Genomic DNA, 19,377 nt, shown 5'->3' with positions numbered 1-19,377 from the left:
TTCACTCATTCATTTGGACTGGCAGAGGGTGAATGCTGCTTTTCTCCTCAGTTTCGTAGCATTCACTGAATGAGTCCGGCTCCATCTTGGGGGACGAGTCAATTAGTTGAAGACAATAAGCAGTGGTGCATGCTGGGCAGAGCAGTGATTTGAGACTGTTTGGTGTGTTGCAGCTTTATTCTATAGAGGAACGAAAAACTAAAACAACAGGAGAATGCGAATGATGCAGGTATTCACTAAACAGACGTCTACGTGAAAGATTTGACACATTCCTAAAGATTATTATAGAATGAGTGAATATTAGCAGTGACAGCTGATTATAGAGCACCATCTGAACTATTTTTGCTTATTGATATAATGTTAGTTAAGCTACCGTTGTTTGATGTAGTTCATGCACATTAAGGTGTTTAAGTGGACTTGAAATTAGTTTCATATTATAGAAAGAGCACATAGATCTTATGTTTTCTAAGGCAAAAAAGAAAAATGGCCCAAGTGAGGTTTTGAAAAATCTGCTTTTTGGTTTCAGTTTCTGTCATTTTTAACAAAAATAAACAGTTTTACTAGGAAAATGCACTTAAAGTTGTGTTTTATTATAAAATAAATGAAACCAAATGAAACATTCAGAGAAATAGTGAGCTTTTTCCATTATGCTGAAGTGACCCTGTGACCCCCATCTCATTTAAACATGTAAATATTTATTATTTGTTTGAAGTGTAAAATCACATTTGAACAGCCTGAAAGAGAAGCTCACCAATTGTGAGTCTTTTCCTTCTCCTTTCCCACACTGCAGTCTGTGAACTCTCCGATGACCTCAAAAATAGCTCCTTTTAGCCCAGAAAATAAAGTAAAACCCTGAGATCAGGAGGCTGCCATGGGACCAATCTGCTCGGTGGATGGACGGATGGAAGATTATTGTATTTCTTTCCGAACTCCGGTTTTTGTCTTGGATTTGTTCCACTTGGTTTAGCTGCAGTGCTGTCCCTGCTGTGGATCAGTGGACAAAGAGACGACGTCCTCATATAGCACCACAATCAGTTCCAAGGCCCTTCTACTGAAGGCAATTACTGGCACTTGAAAAGTGAGAATATGTTTTGCAGTACTTGATTAATAGGAGGTTTCTCTTCCTGAAGGCTTCGGGATGTTCTTGAAATGAATGCGCATGTGTGTCTGTGTTTGTTTTTGTACACTGCATGAATGTGTGTGTGTGTGTGGGCATGCACTATCATGATGGCATGCATTACATCTGAAGGACACATCAGTTGACCCTGTACATAATGGAGAAATATTCATTTCCTGCTCAAGGACAGCTTGGTCAATGAAGGGTAATTATGCCAAGATCCAGCCGTGACCCATTTCACCAGGCGAGGGAGCGGATGTTAAAGTCACGCCATGTCGTCGCAGACAACTCATGGGCAAACTGTCTCTGCCGCTGCCATCCGAAACACTCGGACAGCTGGAGGAAAGGGACAGATTAGCTGAGGCTTTTATCAAAAGAATATGTTATTGGAAAGGAGGATTCCACAGACAGAAAACAAAAATCCATCTAATATGATATATACTAATATACTACACCACCAATCTGCTGCTGAAGAACACAAACTCAGAGATGTGACTTTGGTATCTGGTGCATTATTTTCTTGTACATTCACAACAAGAATGTCTGTGGGCACATTTTGGCCTTTTGATGTGAAGTTTGCATGTTCATGTACTCTTACTTCCTCCCATTTTCTTTCTCATTTTAGGTTTTTTAGAAACAGCCAGACAAAACATAAAGTAAACTTAGCGGTATATCTTCGTTTCATTTACAGTTATTCTTCTGCTAAATAAGCACAACCATCTCTAATACAAATGTGAAAAAAACTATGTGAAGCTCCACTATTTCAGTGATTCTTTCCACCAGTATGTTCCTTAATATCATATCAACAGTGAATACAAATTAGATTATTTACACTCGTTCCAAAGTGCATGTTTAAATGACGGTTGCACTTTAGAGAAATTTTAAATGGCTCTTGGTCATCAGTCATGGACTCTTAATTTGTTTCTTTAAGCAGCGGTTAATTAAATTTGCCGTAAAAGGACGGACACAACAGGAGGAGGACGAAACAAAGAGGACCTGCACTGCAAAGTGACAGCAGATGTTGCATTCATAAAACAGACTTTTAATCAAATCACCCTGACAAGTGGCTGACATCGAATGAATAACACAGTGTGTCATGCTACAGTATGCCATTTGTTTGGAGAGGCTCGCTTTCCGGCATTAATAATTTACTGTTTGAGAGGAGAAAGCAAAAAAGCTGCAGAGAGAAACAGAGGCAGAGCAAGTCCAAACAGGTCTCACAAATATAATCAGCTTCTAATTTCCTTTGAATAAACAGAAGAACAAGGGAGCCATCACACTCAGCGCTGTAATTATCAAGGATGCTTTTTTTTAATTTTCTCTTGGAAAGGCCCGAATATAGCCTGTAACTTCATGTGGCAGCAGATTGTTCTGTCCAGACATATCATTTCATGACATGAATATCTAGACAGCCTCCAGTCAGAGGACGGCGTTCAGATTCCTTTCTCTTCCTGTCCACGTGAGTAAGGTACAGTATCACCTGCGTGGCAGCTCTAATATGTGTGAGTGTGTGAATGGATTAATGTGACTGAAAGAACAAAGTAGTGTAAGTAATTTTCATCCATCCTCCATCCATCCACCCGGCCTGTCACTCTAGCCTGGAGAGTTGAAGAGCTGCTGTCTCACTCTGTGAGGAATGACTCATCTTTACTTTTCAAATCAGTCTGACACCCAGTCCCATTTATCAAAATGACCAAGTTTGAAAGTTTATTTATTCTAAAGGAAACAATCATTTCTCATACAGAATCCTCTTGATCCAACACAAAATAACTTATTGAATGTTCTTATTCTATTCATTATTCCATTGATTTTAATCATAAACCTATTCATGTCATTATATTGGAAAACAATAACTAAAAGAACAAAGCAATTTTTTATCCACTATCAACATTTTAAGGAATCAATTCAAAGAATTTTCTTTTTTCTTCATATTTTATAGCAGTCAAGAGAAAACTTTATGGAACTAAAATGGATATGTTCTATTATTTACTGCTGCAGGATCCAAACTTACTTGCATTATTCATTAGATTTTTTTTTTTTTTTTGAGTGACAGATCTATTTAAACGCTGCTACAATACACTTGTCACATTTTCCCTCTGTATGCGTACCGCTTGTCTTCACTGAAACTCGAATGTAACCGACGACTACACCGATCCTACGACTCAATCCTCACAGCAGGGGATCTCTCAACCTTCACCCTCGCTGCGCTTTAATCAAAGATCCACATCTTGGCCTCCACAGGTTGCTCGAGGGAGCAGCTGAGAACAATCCTCGTTCATCTCTGTCACATCCCCCACGACGTGATAATGATCCGCAGTTTGCTGTCGCCGCTATGTAAATCAGACTGTAACTCACTGCGGCTGTGCCCTTCAGCAAGAGCCACAGAGGATACTCCCTCATCTGCAAACCGAGGATCTTAGCAATATTTATTTAATCGAATTGCGTAAGAGCCCATTAACTGATAACCAGAAAGAAAACTGTTTCTCAGGGTGCCGGTTGACTTTACTATCCCAGAGGAGACGTCTGTGGTACCGCCAACAGTCAGAAACATCTTCTGTCAAAAATGAGGAAGTTTGACAAAAATAAAGGCTTAGTCATTGCAAATGTGGACTTTAATCTTGTGAAAATCATGAAGATTAATTGATTTTTAAAGCTGCAAAAGTAATACATGTCTAAATAAACTGCAGTCCCTCGAGGCTAGACAAATAATACTGGAGAAAAACAAGGCTAGAGTGATTGAGCATGGGTTTGGGTGGGGGGGGGAGAGGGGGTCTTTCTGTGAATTTGCATGTTCCCCCTGAGGAGAGGGGGTATTCGAAGGTGCTCTGGTTTCATCCAACAGTCCAAAACCAAGCATGGGGGGATGGAAAGTAGGTCCAGAACGCTGAGTTGTGGTACATAAACGGATGAATGCAGATTATACAAGAGTGTCAAAAGGTAAAGAGGAAGATAGGTAGAAGTCAGTGTTTTTTTTTTTTTTTTTTTTTTTTTGCATCTACAGACAAAGAGATCTGGAAGAAAAATCAGCTTTTTGTGACATTTCGGCATGATGTGTTGTGTTGATTTTATCCTATAGTATTTCATTCATAAGAAAATATGCATACTGAAAAGATTAAAGTGAGAGTTCAGTTCTCCTTTCCACTTCTCTTTTCCACCCAGAAGCAAACGCCGTAATTAAAAGGACTTGAGTTTCCACTGGCAGCCCCTTCAGGGACATGTTGTGTAATATACATTAACAGTCTGGTGTTGAAAGCTGAAAGGTACCACCACCATCAGCACTTTGTTGTGAGAGCCAAAACTGCTGGCGCTGCACATAGTGGGGCTGAGGTCAGTTTGTAATAACAGGTAAGTTATTAAAGGCGAACCTGTGTGCATTTACATAGAGTCCAGTATGACAGCAGACAAAAACACCTTCACGAGGGTGAAGCTTTGTGAATCCTTTCAAGGTGGACGATAAAGGATTTACCAAAGCTGCAGTGACTTTGTTCCGGCTTACACTTCCTGCAATCTTCTATGACCACTTCATACAAGTCAAGGTCATGGGAGGTTGCAGCCAATCTCATCTAACATTGGGGAAAAGGAGAGGTGCATTGTGGACAGGTAAGATACACAATCGCACACACCTACGGGCAAATTAGAGTCACACAATGACCGAACAGCAGTCTTGAGGAAACTGGAGAAATCTGAGAAAACCCCACACAGAAAGGTCAACACCCAGAATCAAACTGAAGTATTCTCAATGTAAAGACATCACCATACTTTGAGTCTTCTGAATTGAAATTGAGAAGTGAATTTATAAGCATACTTTATATTTCATAGCTTGTCTCACTGTGATAAAATTTCCTGTGCAGTATTAAAAAAGAGTTGTCTGAGAAATAGCTGCAGCCATTAAACCGTCCTCCTTGAATGTTGATTTTTATCAAGCGCAGATAAGGCTTTGTAAATTCAAATGGCAGACATGGGTTAGATAGTGGGATTGAAAAAAAATGGAGATAATATCTTCAGCAGAATGGTTTGTCGAAAAAGCTTAAACAGCACTGAAAAAGCATGTGCACTATTTTTATCCTGTAATGGTTTTTATACACATCTGTAGATTAGTAGAAGGTAGGTTGAGAGCAGAGTGGTTGAAAATAATGCAGATTATACTAATCTGTCCAAAAAGGTGTGTAAATATGATTCAGTATTACAACAACATAAAAGGTGCTCGTACCTCACAGCACGGCAGAAGAGGATAACAAAATCACACACACACACACACACACACACACACACACACACACACACACACACACACACACACACACACACACACACACACACACACGCATTCTGTAGACAGCAAAATGTCATTTTCTCCGCCTGTACCCCAACACAATGGAGGAACACAATCAGACAGGGGACTTCTCTGAAGGCTCGCTGTGAGAGCTTCTCTGGTAGCTCTCAAACAGCGGAGTCATACATTATAATCCAGATTCTACAAAAGAAAAAAACAGGCTTTTCTGCTGCAAGTCCTGTTTGTTAGGTAAGATCGACGATGCGGATAATAGATACTGAGAGGCTTTAAAATGCGTCTCAGAACCCGAACATGATACAAAAACTATGGAGGCTTGGTAAATGGTAAATGAATGTCAGTAATGAGTTTATACTGAACAGTAGCAAGGAACAAATGAATCACTTTTATACGCGTTGAATCAATGACCCTATCAGGGTTTTAAAGGTTGGACATTTGTTGAATGTTCAGTTTTTATATTTCCATTCAATTGGTGATTCATTGCTCCATTTGTTGAATGGGGAACACAGTCCCGGCCAGCGCCTCCGCTGACAGACACACATGCTGCACACACATGCACAAAACACACACGGATTGTGGCTGTTTAACGGGCCGCCAGCCAGCGGTGTGATGATTTCCCTGGAGAGCGAGCCACCATGAGCAAAGGGGGACCTTCGCTGCTGCGGAGCCACAGGTAGGCCAGCGTGGCACCGCTGAACCAGGAAGACACAGCTGCCCACCGGCCCCCTGGGAGCTGCAGTTGGCCCGTCGGATGCGTGGCTCAGGTGTCTTAAACACACAACAGGACCTTTCAATACATCAGCTGCAGCGCCCACTTTAGATTTGCGGCCTCCTGCTGCCCCACTCTTACCACTAGCTGCTCACCTTTTCCCTCTCTCTTTCTATCCCTCCAGCTCTGCATCCATCACCAGCTCTCCATTCTGATAAAGTCGCGAGCTTTGAAGCCCGCTGAAGCAGTAAATAACCACTACATGTGTGTTTTTTTGGCTTGCAAAAGCAAAATCGTCTGAGTTGTGAAGCAATGGTGCAGTTTTTCTTTTTAAACACACGAACTCCGAGGATGTACTGCTCATAAGCTCTGTTTCTGAAAATCACACGCAGATTCAGAGAGAGTTGAATTGTCCAAACACAAAATTTGCATCTGCAGGTTATCACAGTAATGACATTTGCTGCTCTGGAAGTGAAGGAGAGGCTTTCTTTGACTTGGCCTCTGAAGCAATTACCTCTTCTAAGCGAGGCTGTGTGCTGTGTGTGGTTTCCCAACAGAGACACTAACGGTCCCACTTGACTCCTGTGAAACATGAATCTGTGATTGATGGCCTGAGACCCCCTCTGGAACTCTTTGTGGCCACTTCAAATAGATGCATCTGCAATGACTAGACCGCATGTCAAGCCGAGGGGAGCCGGACAGCGTGGGGAAGGTAAGGAGGAGGGCTGCTGAACTGAGCGACGTCTCTGGTCAAGCATATACAAACAACTCCACAATCTTCAGGTGGTGGCACCGTGAGAATCATTTAACGCTATGGCTGATGGACATTGTGCCCTCCCAGGTGTGGGTTATCAGGGACACGGTGGGTCAGAGTAGAGGAGTGACAGCAACCTGTGCCTGTACATCCTTAAGTTTAAACTGCATCTTTGACTTAGATTTTCATATGATTGCATCTGTCTGAGTGAAAAGTGAATATCCGATGATATGCTGGTGGTGCAGTGGAAACACTCTGCATAATCAGTTCACCCCCTCTAGTGCAGGATGAGTCATCAGACATTTGACACTGATTTACAAGAGGAAAATAGGCAATTTGATGTGAAAATACTCCAAAAAATGTTGTTTTTGTCAATCATTCGGCACAGAAAGAGCCATAAACGAACAAAGACACCAGATAAAATCTCATTATATGAGGTCTTAAATAGCTTTAGCATCTACAAAGGCAGAGACATTTTTAATTAAGCATTACAATGAGTAAGACTGCACTCTGGTGAGGGATGATACATCCTTCCATCCATCCACTAAAACAGCTGAAGCAGGTTCAGTCCAATATATCAAAAACAGAGAGGCATCATAAATGCTGATATTAACACTTCACAACCACCAATCAACCTCAAATCAATGTTTTTCCACTGTCAGAGGAACAGTTTCACACAGGAAGAACATGCAAACCGCACAAAGAAAGTCTCAGCACCCTAAAGGGGATGAGTACAGATTGCATCCCCAACCTCACTCCCTTAAAGTGGACAATTAGAGAATACACACTAGGCACCGTTTCACAAGGTATTGTTGTTTGCACTGTGGGGGTGTCAACTGTGCCAGCGGTCTCTCTGATTGAGCTTTCGCAGTTTTTTTCTTTTCTTTTTTGTTTTTGTTTACTGACATTTTTTTTAAAGACATTTTACTGAGAAGCTTTCTGGAAGCGACACATAGACTCTGGTCATTGTCTTGTCTCTGTTTTCCTACATTGTGCATGAGGTGTCATTTCAAGACTGAACTGCTGAGGCCGGCAACTCTCTCGCTCAGGTCTGGGGAAGTGTGGCATGAAAGGGGAGGGGAGACTAAAAGCAGCCCCAGATCTTTGGAAAGCCTCAAGGAAAAGGAAATTAAAGAGAAAAGGGGCTGGAGAAGTAGAGGGAGACATACACTACACACTGCATCTAAGTAGACTTGGAGGAGGGAGAAAAGGATCCATCCTGAGCCTCGGGGTCTGGAACAACCTGCCAACCTGCTTAGGCTGACAAAACCAGCATCGCATTTCAGATCATGTCTAACAGGAACTCCTTATGCTCATGAGCAGGACGGCCAGTGTGTGCTGCATGTCTGAATTTTTTATTAACTCCTTGTAGAGGCTGCTCCTGTTTTATAGGCCTGCGTATAGAAATGTACTCATGTTACTGCCAGACCTCATCCCTAAAAGCAAGACTGTGAAAGTGTCTGATGTTTCTATTTCCGACAGCCCATCAGTGGCATCACTGCATACAATGATTAATTCAGACATTTCATAATACATCAAAGCAACACACTGCAATGTATGTCACACATGTGGCTGGTTTCAATATCTGATTTTGGGAAAGAGAGAGAGAGAGAGAGAGAGAGAGAGAAAAGGGAGTAGGAGAGGAGAGGGAGCCACACTTATGTTTCATTACTTTCATTACTGGTGGAGACAGAGGCGTGAAGTGGAGCAGGGAGGTTGAGAGAAGGCAGGGTGGGGGGAATGGTGGGGGTGGGGGGGGCTAACAACAGAGAGGGAGGCAGACAGGGAGCTTGTAACGCCATCTCCACGCTCTGCTAACCAAACAGGAGCTGATAGGGCAAATGTGTTTCTGCTCAGGTGTGCTGAATTATTAAAGAGACAGCAAGAGGAGAGGCCAGCGAACATCAGCCTTCCCCGACCGGCTGTGGATCAACCAGTCACTCTGCGGTCAACTGGCCAGGCGTGTTCGGTTATCTGTAAATGTCCTCTGTGGTGCTGAAAGCTCACCACCTCAAAATAGCACCTACATGTGTTGCTAGAATATTCTAGGTTAAGAGACTCCACAAAAGCCTCATCTGGGACCACCGGTTGTGAAACGTCTGTTTGGATCCAAGGCCTGAAAATTAAAAGAAAAAAAACTCCCTGCCCACTAATGCACGTGCAATAAGGTGGCAACACTGACTCTCCTGTTTTGTAATAATCTGGGTCAACAGGAACACCAGGGAAATGAGGACAGGTGTGTCGAGGATGTGCTCATTAGTAAAACTACCAAACAAGTGGCCTCAGTGTTAAACTGAACAGCGTCAAATCACCGAGCTGATATCCATCTATCTTCTCTTCTTGTACTTGAGCAATGTGTTAAGTTTTAAACTATCTGATTGATCTACAAGATGATTGACAGAAAAAAAAAAAACCTAACTGATCTTGAGAAACGATTTTGAGAGTAACGGTGCATGCAGTTTAGGTGTGCTATTACTTGAGATTCCACTTTCCTCTCACCATCAAAAAACACCCATGCAAGGTGGTCTGGTCACACACCATCCTGAGCAACCCGATCTGATCAATAATTCCACCCAACTCTGGGAAGATGACCCACTCTACAACTGATCCACAGCCACCTCTGAGCGGATGAACGGACTGATGGGAAACTGGTTGGCTGCTAACTTTAGCAAAACACAACAAATCTATAAATTGTTGCTTTTAACAGACATTTTGAACAAAGAAACAATCAGCTGTTTCACTGAATATTTCAGTTGTGGGACATCAGACTCACATATGAGGAATGACTTTGCCATTTACTGTTATACAAAGTATTGATTTAGTTTTTGACTCGATGAAGCAACACATATAAATGAAAAAGAGTGAATAATCAGTGCAGCTGAAAAAGGCCTCCATGGAGCCTGCTAGCCGGGTATATTAGCTAACAATGCGTGAGCTGAGAAATTTCTATTTAGCTCTGCTGCGAACACGTGTATGCTGCTGTAACAAATAATGTGAATTGACATTAATCAGGATACATCCTTCAGGGGGCTGCTGTTAGGAATACTGATCTGATAGGAAAACTGATCAGATACGCCGCTCTAATGAGAGGGTGGGTGAGCGCGAGGGGGAGAGAGGGTGAGGACAGAGCAGGGATCATAAAACACCCGGAGGAGGAACAATGTTTATGATGAGGAACAGCAGGCCATAAAAACCAGAAATAGAGCGCAAGTGGACAAATGTTACTGTAGTTCGTGGCAAGCCCAATCACCCAGCAAATTACTTTAATAAGTAAAGACATCCATTAGGTATAATATGTTTTATTTTGTTGATAGAAGAGAACAATGAACTAATTTGTCCGTTTTGTCTCTGAGGAACAGACCGTAAAACGCTGTTATGGGATACCGTGGTGGGAAAATGCATGTGATTAATCCAACTTAAAGTTTTCTTGTCTCTAAAAATCATGAAAACTGTTTGTGTCTGACTTGATTCCTGAACTATAAGGATCAAAGGCTTATCATTCATTCATCCCTTATTAGTTTCCAGAGGGGAAATTTCTTTACCGAATTGACCCTCTGAGAGCTGAGAGGGTTTCATTCATCATTTGGTTTATACTATGAAACAAATGGTGAAAATTAAAGGTCACATTTGCCAATTTGGCTTTTTCTCAATGCAGAAGTGACTTCCAGTAAAGGCCTCTTCGTTTGTTCCCGTCTGTCCTTTAAATCAGTAGATAACAGCAGCAGATGCCAGAGGGCTTTGCTGTAACAAGAGTGCGTGAGATTTTACTCTAAAATTCATAAGAAGGAAGGAGATGGATGTTAAAGTGCTACTGATGGAGAAACTTGTTATAAGGCACAACAAAAGTACAATTTGGGCAATCTAAACTTGTTAAAACTTCAAATGTGGGCTAGGCCTTTCTGTTTAGAGTCTGCAGGTTTCATCCTACAGTATAAAACAATGCCTGTGAGATTACCTGCCCAAGAATGTGAGTGTGAGCGCCTTGTGATGCCCAGCGATGCCCTGCTTTCACTCACAGTTAGCTGGGATCAGCTTCACAGCTCCGCGACAAAACAGAAGGGACAGAAGATGGGCTGACGGACAATCGGAGGCAACCCAACAGTGTAAATAAGGATACATTAACTTGACCATCAATCACCACTTGAACATCGAAACACAAAATATAGTTTGTAAAGATGCTGGTGTTTGGAATTCAGAGTATTATGTTCTTTATTTTACTTTGAGTTTATTTTCTTTTTAAGTTCCATTTTGTGGTAACAGACGATGATAAAATGGCATTGCTGCTGTTTTGCACCACTTAAGCTGCTTAGGATTCTGTTGAATAGCTTAATAACTGCATTGAAGGAGTACGGTATATGTTGAAGAGAACAATGTAACCCAGAGGGGAACTTGTCCTCCAACATATTAACATTGAGAGTGGAAAAAGAAGAAGTCTTATGCATTCTCTTTACAAACAAGTATGAATGCGGCATAGAAATGCAGGATAAATGCATCAATTAAACAAGATCATCGATCTATATAAAAAATACTCTGAACCATGAATGTAGCCAGGAAGCCTCTTGATTTAATACTTTACACCACTGTGAACAATTATCTCAAAGATTAAAATCTAGTTTAATTTAAATGTCTGGAAGTGGAAGAATTAAGAGCAGAGAAGTTGCACTGAATAACGTATTATGGAAAAGGCAGGTGGGCATTTGTGTGTGAATTCAGGCTTAACTTACAGATTGGTTGTTTGGCGAGTATTCCTGTATATACAGCATATGCATAATTTTATTGTTTCACTTATTTATTTTTCCTACAGAGACAAGCCCTTTATTTCTTGTTTTCTTTTTGTGAACTGTCTAAAATAAACTTTTGCTGTGATTTTTAATCTGGAATCCGGTCCCTTTTTAAATTTTAATTTTTTTTTTTTTTTTTTTTTTTAAACCTGTCTGTCTTTATTTATACAAGCAGGAGAACAAACTGGGAAGATGCACAAAAAGAAAGAATTGGATAAATAACTGCCACACTGGTTGCCTCATGTGAAATAGTGCTGAGCATTGGATTTCCAAATACTGATTACATTTAAGATTGTTTGACATCCACAGGCAATAAATAGGTCTTCACTCATCATCTGCACGACTAGAATTTAAATTAGTCTCCATTTCATCTGCAGAATATCCAGTAGTAAAATAGTGTGATTTAATAAAGCAATGGAACGTTTAATCTGCGCTTGTTGTCTTGAAATATTGATTGATCACAAAAAATGAACAGAAACAATCGTGCTGTATGTGACGCAGATTTCTCCTGTTTCTGTGGCCACATTGAGCTATCAGCTGGCCCTGAAAGAGGCCTGCGCCGCACTTTGAGAATCAGCAGATTAGAGCAATGTTACTTTAACTTCTTTTGTATTAAACCAGTCAAGTGCTGCAATCATCATGATTGGATATTTTATTGCTTAGCTGAATAATTTCCCATGCAAATGGTGGTCTGATCCGCTGATAACTTGACAGATTTGTTTCGGCTGCTTTGAAAGATGTCCTGATGAACGATATGGTTCATGTGAAATCCGCCGCAGCTGAACGGGTTGGTGTTAGAGAGGAAAAACCGGCTGGCAATAAAGAAAAAAAAAACTGCGATGTTTCCACCCTAACCCTGTGACCTCTCGTCTTCTGCCTCTTGTCACACGCGGACCAAATCTCTAATCTTGGTTTTCACACTGCGACAAAGAAAGCTGGCTCGCTGCCTCCGTCACAACTCCCTCACTCGCTGACTCGAGGGGCCGATGATGAAGGAGTTGGAGAGTGGAGTGAGAAATAGAGAGAGAAGGTGATCGGGAGGAGAGCGAGAGGGGGGGAAAGGGGTCGCTGTGTGAGCGATAAAACGCCACAGGCTGCCTTAATGAAAAGCCTCTCATGGCGATGGAGAGATTGCCTGTGGAATGGGCTGCTGATTGGAGAAGCAGCCGCTTGGTGTAGCGTGCAGACTAATTAAAGTCTTGAAGAGGTTGGGGTGACAGTGGGGAGATTAGGCTGACTCCCTGCGTAAGCTGAACTGAGGGGAGCTGGACAAATACACCTTGCATCTGGGACCGCTGGGGTAATACACCACCGCCGACCAATCCCACGCTGAGCTGAAGCCCAACTCCCCTGTGTACACTGTTGTCGCCTAAAGCTGCTACCGGCTGTATTTGTACACTCAGGACATAATAGAAAGCAGCTTTACTACCAGTTTGAAGCTAGCTCACCTAAATTACATTTGTTTTTCAGACATAATGTCCCTGTTCCACTTGATAGTAAGCAGGTCTCGCCATTTTTCACGGGTGCAATTTATTTTATAGCAAGAAATTCAAGTGAAAAGTGTCCTCACTGATGCCTGTAGATTATCTTAATAAACCCACAATTTGCTTCCAGAGAGGAAAGCTTCTGCAGATGCTCTCAAAAGTAATTTGAGTTGTGATGAGTTGGAGGCAAATATGTTCGAGAGGCTCCTCCAAATATATGAGTTGTGCAAATAAAAGCAAATGTATTTGCATGGCTGGGAAACAGCGGAAGCAAACTGTTATATTTTGATATTGAGTGGGATGACCTTCAAAATGTGAAATTCTCCTGAGCTATGCTGTCAGGGTTTCTGCTGCAAAGCGTCACTTCGGCCTGAATGCTAATTTAAGTTTCGAATGACACTCCTAGCTTGATGTTCAATACGTCCATCCTCTACATCGCTTTATACGATTCAGGGTTGTGGCGTTCTCCGATCCAGTCGAAATGAATCCTTGCATGATTGTTTCATCAGTGTCCTACACTTATAGATCCTCATTTTATAGTGTGTGTTTCTGTTTTCTCTTAAGATTTGGCAATTTTTCACACAGTTTATGCCGCACTCATGAGTTTGTATTGTTAAACCATCTGTCTCTGAGGTCTCACTGTATTTCTGCTAGACTCATCTGGAGCTACAGTGAAGACAAGTATCAGATATAGGACCTGAGCTGACCTCGGAGGTCATCATCAGTGATTTGATTCAAGGATAAAAAAAAAAACAAAAAAAACCAGGAATTACCTGAGCCAATGTGAAGCAGGCCAGTAGGGGAGAAAAGGAGCTGAGACATATGACGAAAAATCTTACATATAGGGGAGGGATCAGGCTAATTGGACACCTGGAAAGACAGGCGGGGTCGAAGGTCACAAAAAAAAGCTGTCAGCCTGTCACCGCTGCAGCTTCTCAACGTCTGAAATGTGCGTTACCTCACATGGCCAAGGCTGAAGTTGAAAAACGCTAACACACGGATCGGTCATCTCTCCAGCAGCCTGTCAGTCACAGTAATTTGGAATAACTTCCTTCACTGTTTGCAGGATCGAATTTATACTGTGCTGTGTCACATCTCACCGTGTGGCCGAAAGCAGTTTCCCCACGGGATTAATAATGTAGCTGCATGTCTGTCCATCAAGTGCGGAAAAAAAAGGGCCTCAAAATCCAAACCATTCCTGTCGGCATCTCAACACTCAACAGCAGAAAACACCAGGTGAGGAAGTGGAAGGAACTCATTAGTAAGAGGTATGTAGGGTGCAACCCAGTAACATGAACCAGGGATTCATATTAGCAACATATTAGCAACACACAATGACTGGCAAGTGTTAAACTGGAGCACATTCAAAAACAATTGAAAATTGTGCTTTGAGGAACTAGCGGTGTGATTTTATGTCAAGCATAAATCTTTGGTAGTGATTGATCTATTTAATCCTAATTGAAGGAGTATTATAACTTAAAAAACAGCTGGATCTCTGGATTGTGATGTGTAACATGAAACACATCAGATCCCCGGATGTGTATTTCAGTGTGTGGGGTGGATTTGTGGGGCAGGTTGGCAGATGAGCTTAAAAAATGTCAATTGTAAACCTTTAAAAACAAAAGCTGTACAAAAGGGCAAACTTAAACAGGTGTGGGAAACATTAAAATAAGGAACTTGGAAAAGAAGAGGACTGTGAATCATTTAAAAATGTTATGTAATCATAAATGATGTGAGACCATGTTAACTGTAAATATATGTAACATTATGTGAAAATGATTTAAATTAATAAAAACGTGAAGAAAAGCAGCTTGAGTATAAAGCTGGCACTTCAACCTCCTCCCTTTAGTTTTAATAATTATAATGTTTCATTGGTTCTTTCATGCTGTTGATTCTGAATGAATACCTTGACGGGTTTCTTGCGCGATGACTCGGCCTCGTTGTTCTCGGCCTCCTCGTGCTCCTTGCTCCCTTGGGGCAGGTTGGAGTAGTTGGCCAGGCTGCCGAGGAGAGACGACACCATGGGGCTGGTGTCCATCTCCTCCTGCAGGGACAGAGAGGCGGCGGTCAGCATTTCCTTCGTTGCTGGTGAACTGTTTAACACTTGGTGACTGCTGCCACAGACGACTGGAGGTGAGTGGTCATTTGAGGCAATCCGCTGTCCTTCTGTCAACTAACTTCCACCAGTATGGAACAAAAAAAAGCATAACGTAATGAAATGCTGCAATTTTTTTTTTTTTTTTTTTTTTACTTCATCTGTAAATACATTTGTGCAGAGCTGAGTCAAACTGCCTTATAGGAGTTCTTTTCTCGTAAAGAGCGAGATTTGCTTGCATTAACCTGAGGTTCCCACATGCCCTTCACATAGTAATTACCCTCATTAATCGATGTCAGAGCCCCCATTCAATCAGTGAATTGCGGGAATGAGTGCATCCTGCTTCTTATCATCATGGCTGATTGTGCGCAAGCGTGTGTGTGTGTGTGTGTGTGTGTGTGCGCAGAGTATTGGGTTGTACCGCAAACAAGGCCATGTGCTTGTCCTCATATTGCTGGCTCTTCTCTGCGGCAGCTTCACTGCTGTTGATGAACGGACTGCTCTCCTTGGGATTACTGTCACCTGGAAGAAACATACACACAGGCATTCATTAAGTTCCAGACTGCGCTGAATGAGGCAGGCCGTGGAGAGTACAATCACAGTGTGTGCAATGGTCATGGCTTTCAGAAACACTTCTCCTAACATACAAAGGTCTTAACAAGTCACCATCATATGTTAAATGACATATCTTCTCAGCAAAACTCTTCAATCTGAGTGCTTCTTAGTGGGGATTCCGAGAATTTCTAAAAGTACAGAAGAGGCAAAGTCTTCAGCTATCTGGCTATTCTTGTAGAACCAGCTCACAGTTTTCTGGTCATGGGGGGAACACAATCTTTACCAAGAATTACAGAAAGCTGATAGTGTGGACTGGTTCATTTTGTAATTAAGATGGTCTCGGTTTATAGCTTATTTACCTCTCTGAGAGTGGAGCTAGAGGTTTAGGATATGTGTCTCACACCTTTACCAAATATGCCTTTTTTTTAATGTCTTTCTTAGCTTTTGACCTGACAGTGACGTGAACTCTGTTGTAACTGCTGTTATGAAAATAAAACTTAATAGAATGTACGGAACACAAACAGGAACATTTCACCAAGTTATAAGTGTGAACGAGTCCTAAGTTGAACAGTAAGAAAGGTGCAAACCTCTGCAGCCTTCTCACCCTGAAAACACCGAGCGGGAGAAGCAGCATGATGTTATTTACATGACAGCTTGCTGAAGGCATCATGACTCTATCGAGAAGCATCTGTCTGTGAGTTCACAGGCCCGGATACAGGGCCGGTCTCCAACACAGGCAAATCCTTAAAAACAAACAGCAGTGAAAGGGCATCAGCCAGCATTTGGCAGGTTTATGGAGTCCTCTTCTAAAACAAGCTCATTGATTTCTAACTAGACTTTGGACACTGAAAAATATTTCAGAAACACCGGATCTTATTTGTAATTATTTATCGATGCGTGATTGTACCATCATCTACAGATCCAGGTGTTCTTTTAAATCAATGCTTCTATTCTCACTTTTGATCATTCCTGAGCACCTTACGGCTGATTTTTAATCTCTTGCACATTTCCTTGTGTGCTGGTAATAAAAACATAAAATGTCTATTTACATGAGACGACCATGCTGGCACTGTGGACACGGTGAACATTTGTTGTCACAGGTTTGAATCCTGAGTAAATCTTTCACTTCTGTAGACCTGAGACACAAGATCACACTTCACAACTCGTGATATCAGCAGCATTTTCTGTCTTTACCTCATCTACCAACCGTGTTGGTGCACATCCCTGTGCTTATCAGATGTAATCATAAAAATAATGATGTAGTTATAGATCTAATGGTTTTATAAGCTTTGATCTGACTTGATTTGTTTTTTTTCTCCCACGCCTGTCATTTGTTGGTTTTAATAAGTGTGTGAGTTTATTTGAACTTCCATGAATTTATTTTTGCTTCACCTGTGTGATTGTTTTGTTTTCTCTTGGAAAGAATTCTTTGCAAACTGTATTTTCAAGCTCCTCTATAAATAAAGTTATTAATATTCATACTATTAAATGTGAAAAAATGACAATCTTGACTCGCCACACTGTTGGTGCACGGCTTTGACTGTGATGCAACTTTGCATCCATTATCTTTGTTCTTTTTTTGCTGCAGGAAACTGCATTGAGTTAGAAGCAGCATCAGCTGCAGGACCAAAAACAGGATTTTCATTTGAGCAAAATGATCTCAATTGATAAATCATACAAGCTGGCAGGTTTGTTGCTAAGTAGCTCAGAAAAGGTCCCGTAATTCATGCGTCATCGTTACACAAAGGATCAGATATGATTAATATGTTCCATAAATGAAAAGCAAGCATTAACAGCACCATTAAATCATTAATGGAGCAGTCTTAAAGTGTGTATACTGTAGAGTCATGAATGGTCTTTTAGTGATTACGGAGATACACTTACAGAGATAGAAAGAGAAAACAAGCTACTATGCTGTAGTGCTTTTCTACGCAAAAATAATTGAGACATAATAAATGTAGGCACAAAAAAAAGCTTAATTTCACCCCCTTTGTTGTTTTTGTTCAGATCAAACAACCAGATGTGCATGTGTATCAAGAACTGAATCCCAGTGAGGAACATAAATCAGTCTCTCCACTGTGACGCATCGCCGTCATCAGTCAAACCTTTGAAAGTGACCGACGCTGCGGACTAATGGCTAACATCGGGACTTTAAATGGACGACCCGCAAAAGCACCACAGAGATAAGAAGGGTGACGAACCATGCCCGGTGCTCATTATGACAGCTCTGACCCCAGCGACCCGTCCCGCCAGAGCTGCATGTGAATTCAAGGAGCACACTGTGTGCAGTTTATATCTGGAGACTTAACCTTTCATTTGCCTCAGCACTTGAACTGCATCCCCACCAGACGTCCCCTCCTATTCAGAAAAAGTGAATCAATTCAGAATCACTTTAAACTCTAAGTACAGCTGAGGTCTCGGTGTAAAGTTAGCGCAGAGTAAGTCTCATTTGCACCTTCCCCTCCGAGCGTCTCTTGAAGGAGACAGCAGATTGCTCTCCCTCTGGCTCCCAGTCCTGTCTTGGACTGCGAGACCAGGTTATTTATAGCGAAGGATGCTGCAGCCATGTGCCATGACGTCGGGGCACCGCGAACAGCCGGCACTCCGCTCGAGAGAGACAGCGCAATAGGGGCCACTCCGACAGGAGAGCGACAGGGAAAGGGGCCGAGCATGAAGATCCAGAGGGCACAAAAGGATCCCGGCGAGAAAGCGGAGAAAAAGGCAGCTGAGCGGTTAACACAAAGAGATGGAAAAGCAAGACAATAAGGGCGCAGATGAGAAGATGGGGAGAGACACAGATAGATGGGACGAAAGTGAATAGTGACAGGTAGCAAGATACGGGCTCGGGCAGACAAAGAGGAGGCAGCCAGAGCTGAAATGGGCACCCGTGAAGGGAGAGGAGGAGGAGGAGGAGGAGGAGGAGGAGGAGGAGGCACAACGGCCGATCTCTGACAGCACAATGCAGAAGCTTCTGCTGCACTCCGGGTTCATCCGAGTTTGACCCCCGGGTTAAAATGTGCGCAGCTGTTAAAAGGGACGCCCTGTAAAAGCCTTTGCGTAGCATCCGTCAGAGGGTTTCTATGTGGATTATTAAGTTGTTTCATTTTCATTTTTACAGCCTGCGTGAGGATGCTCCAGCTCCGCGCACCGCCTGAGACAAATAATACCCGTCTTGTTGTACACAGCAGAGATTAGATAAACATCTACGAACACAGATGAGGAGCTGCAGAAAGAAATATAAAGTATACACGGTGATTGCAGACAAATAGATATTTATATGGTAAGTTACTTCAATTTTGGCACATTTTTACATAGACATCCTCAATCCTAGAATTGTGTGATTTAAAGGAAAAGCTACATTTAACTTTTTTTTTTTTTAATTCTAAAGTGTTAGTGCTTGGTTTCCGTCATTAAAAATACATGTGTAAATATGTTAAAAGTGCATAAATCAGTGAGGCTGTAATTAACTTCATAAGGAAGTGTGTAGAAAAGTTTGAAAGTAAGTTAATATGAATCTGGTGGATTGTTCACCCACTAACAGGGAACGTGAACTGGGTTTAGACCGTCGTGAGACAGGCTAGTTTTACTCTA

The 19,377-nt window shown here is 41.9% G+C and overlaps 1 protein-coding gene across 2 annotated transcripts in view; it reads right to left on the bottom strand.

Annotated features, from left to right (window-relative positions):
- The window catches only part of slc12a5a (solute carrier family 12 member 5a), a 97,268-nt gene that overhangs the window by 29,378 nt on the left and 48,513 nt on the right, over positions 1–19,377 (bottom strand). For both annotated transcript variants that reach the window (XM_030091170.1, XM_030091171.1), the window contains exons 2-3: positions 15,653–15,753; positions 15,043–15,180 (exon numbers count right to left, since the gene is read on the bottom strand). In XM_030091170.1, coding sequence (XP_029947030.1) covers positions 15,043–15,180; positions 15,653–15,753 — 239 coding nt within the window. The remainder of the gene's footprint in view (positions 1–15,042; positions 15,181–15,652; positions 15,754–19,377) is intronic.

The sequence above is a fragment of the Salarias fasciatus genome, chromosome 5, assembly GCF_902148845.1.
Source record: "Salarias fasciatus chromosome 5, fSalaFa1.1, whole genome shotgun sequence".
Classification (NCBI taxonomy): Eukaryota; Metazoa; Chordata; class Actinopteri; order Blenniiformes; family Blenniidae; genus Salarias; species Salarias fasciatus.
The sequence above is the reverse complement of the archived record's forward strand: the minus strand, read 5'-3'. Positions and strand labels throughout refer to the sequence as shown.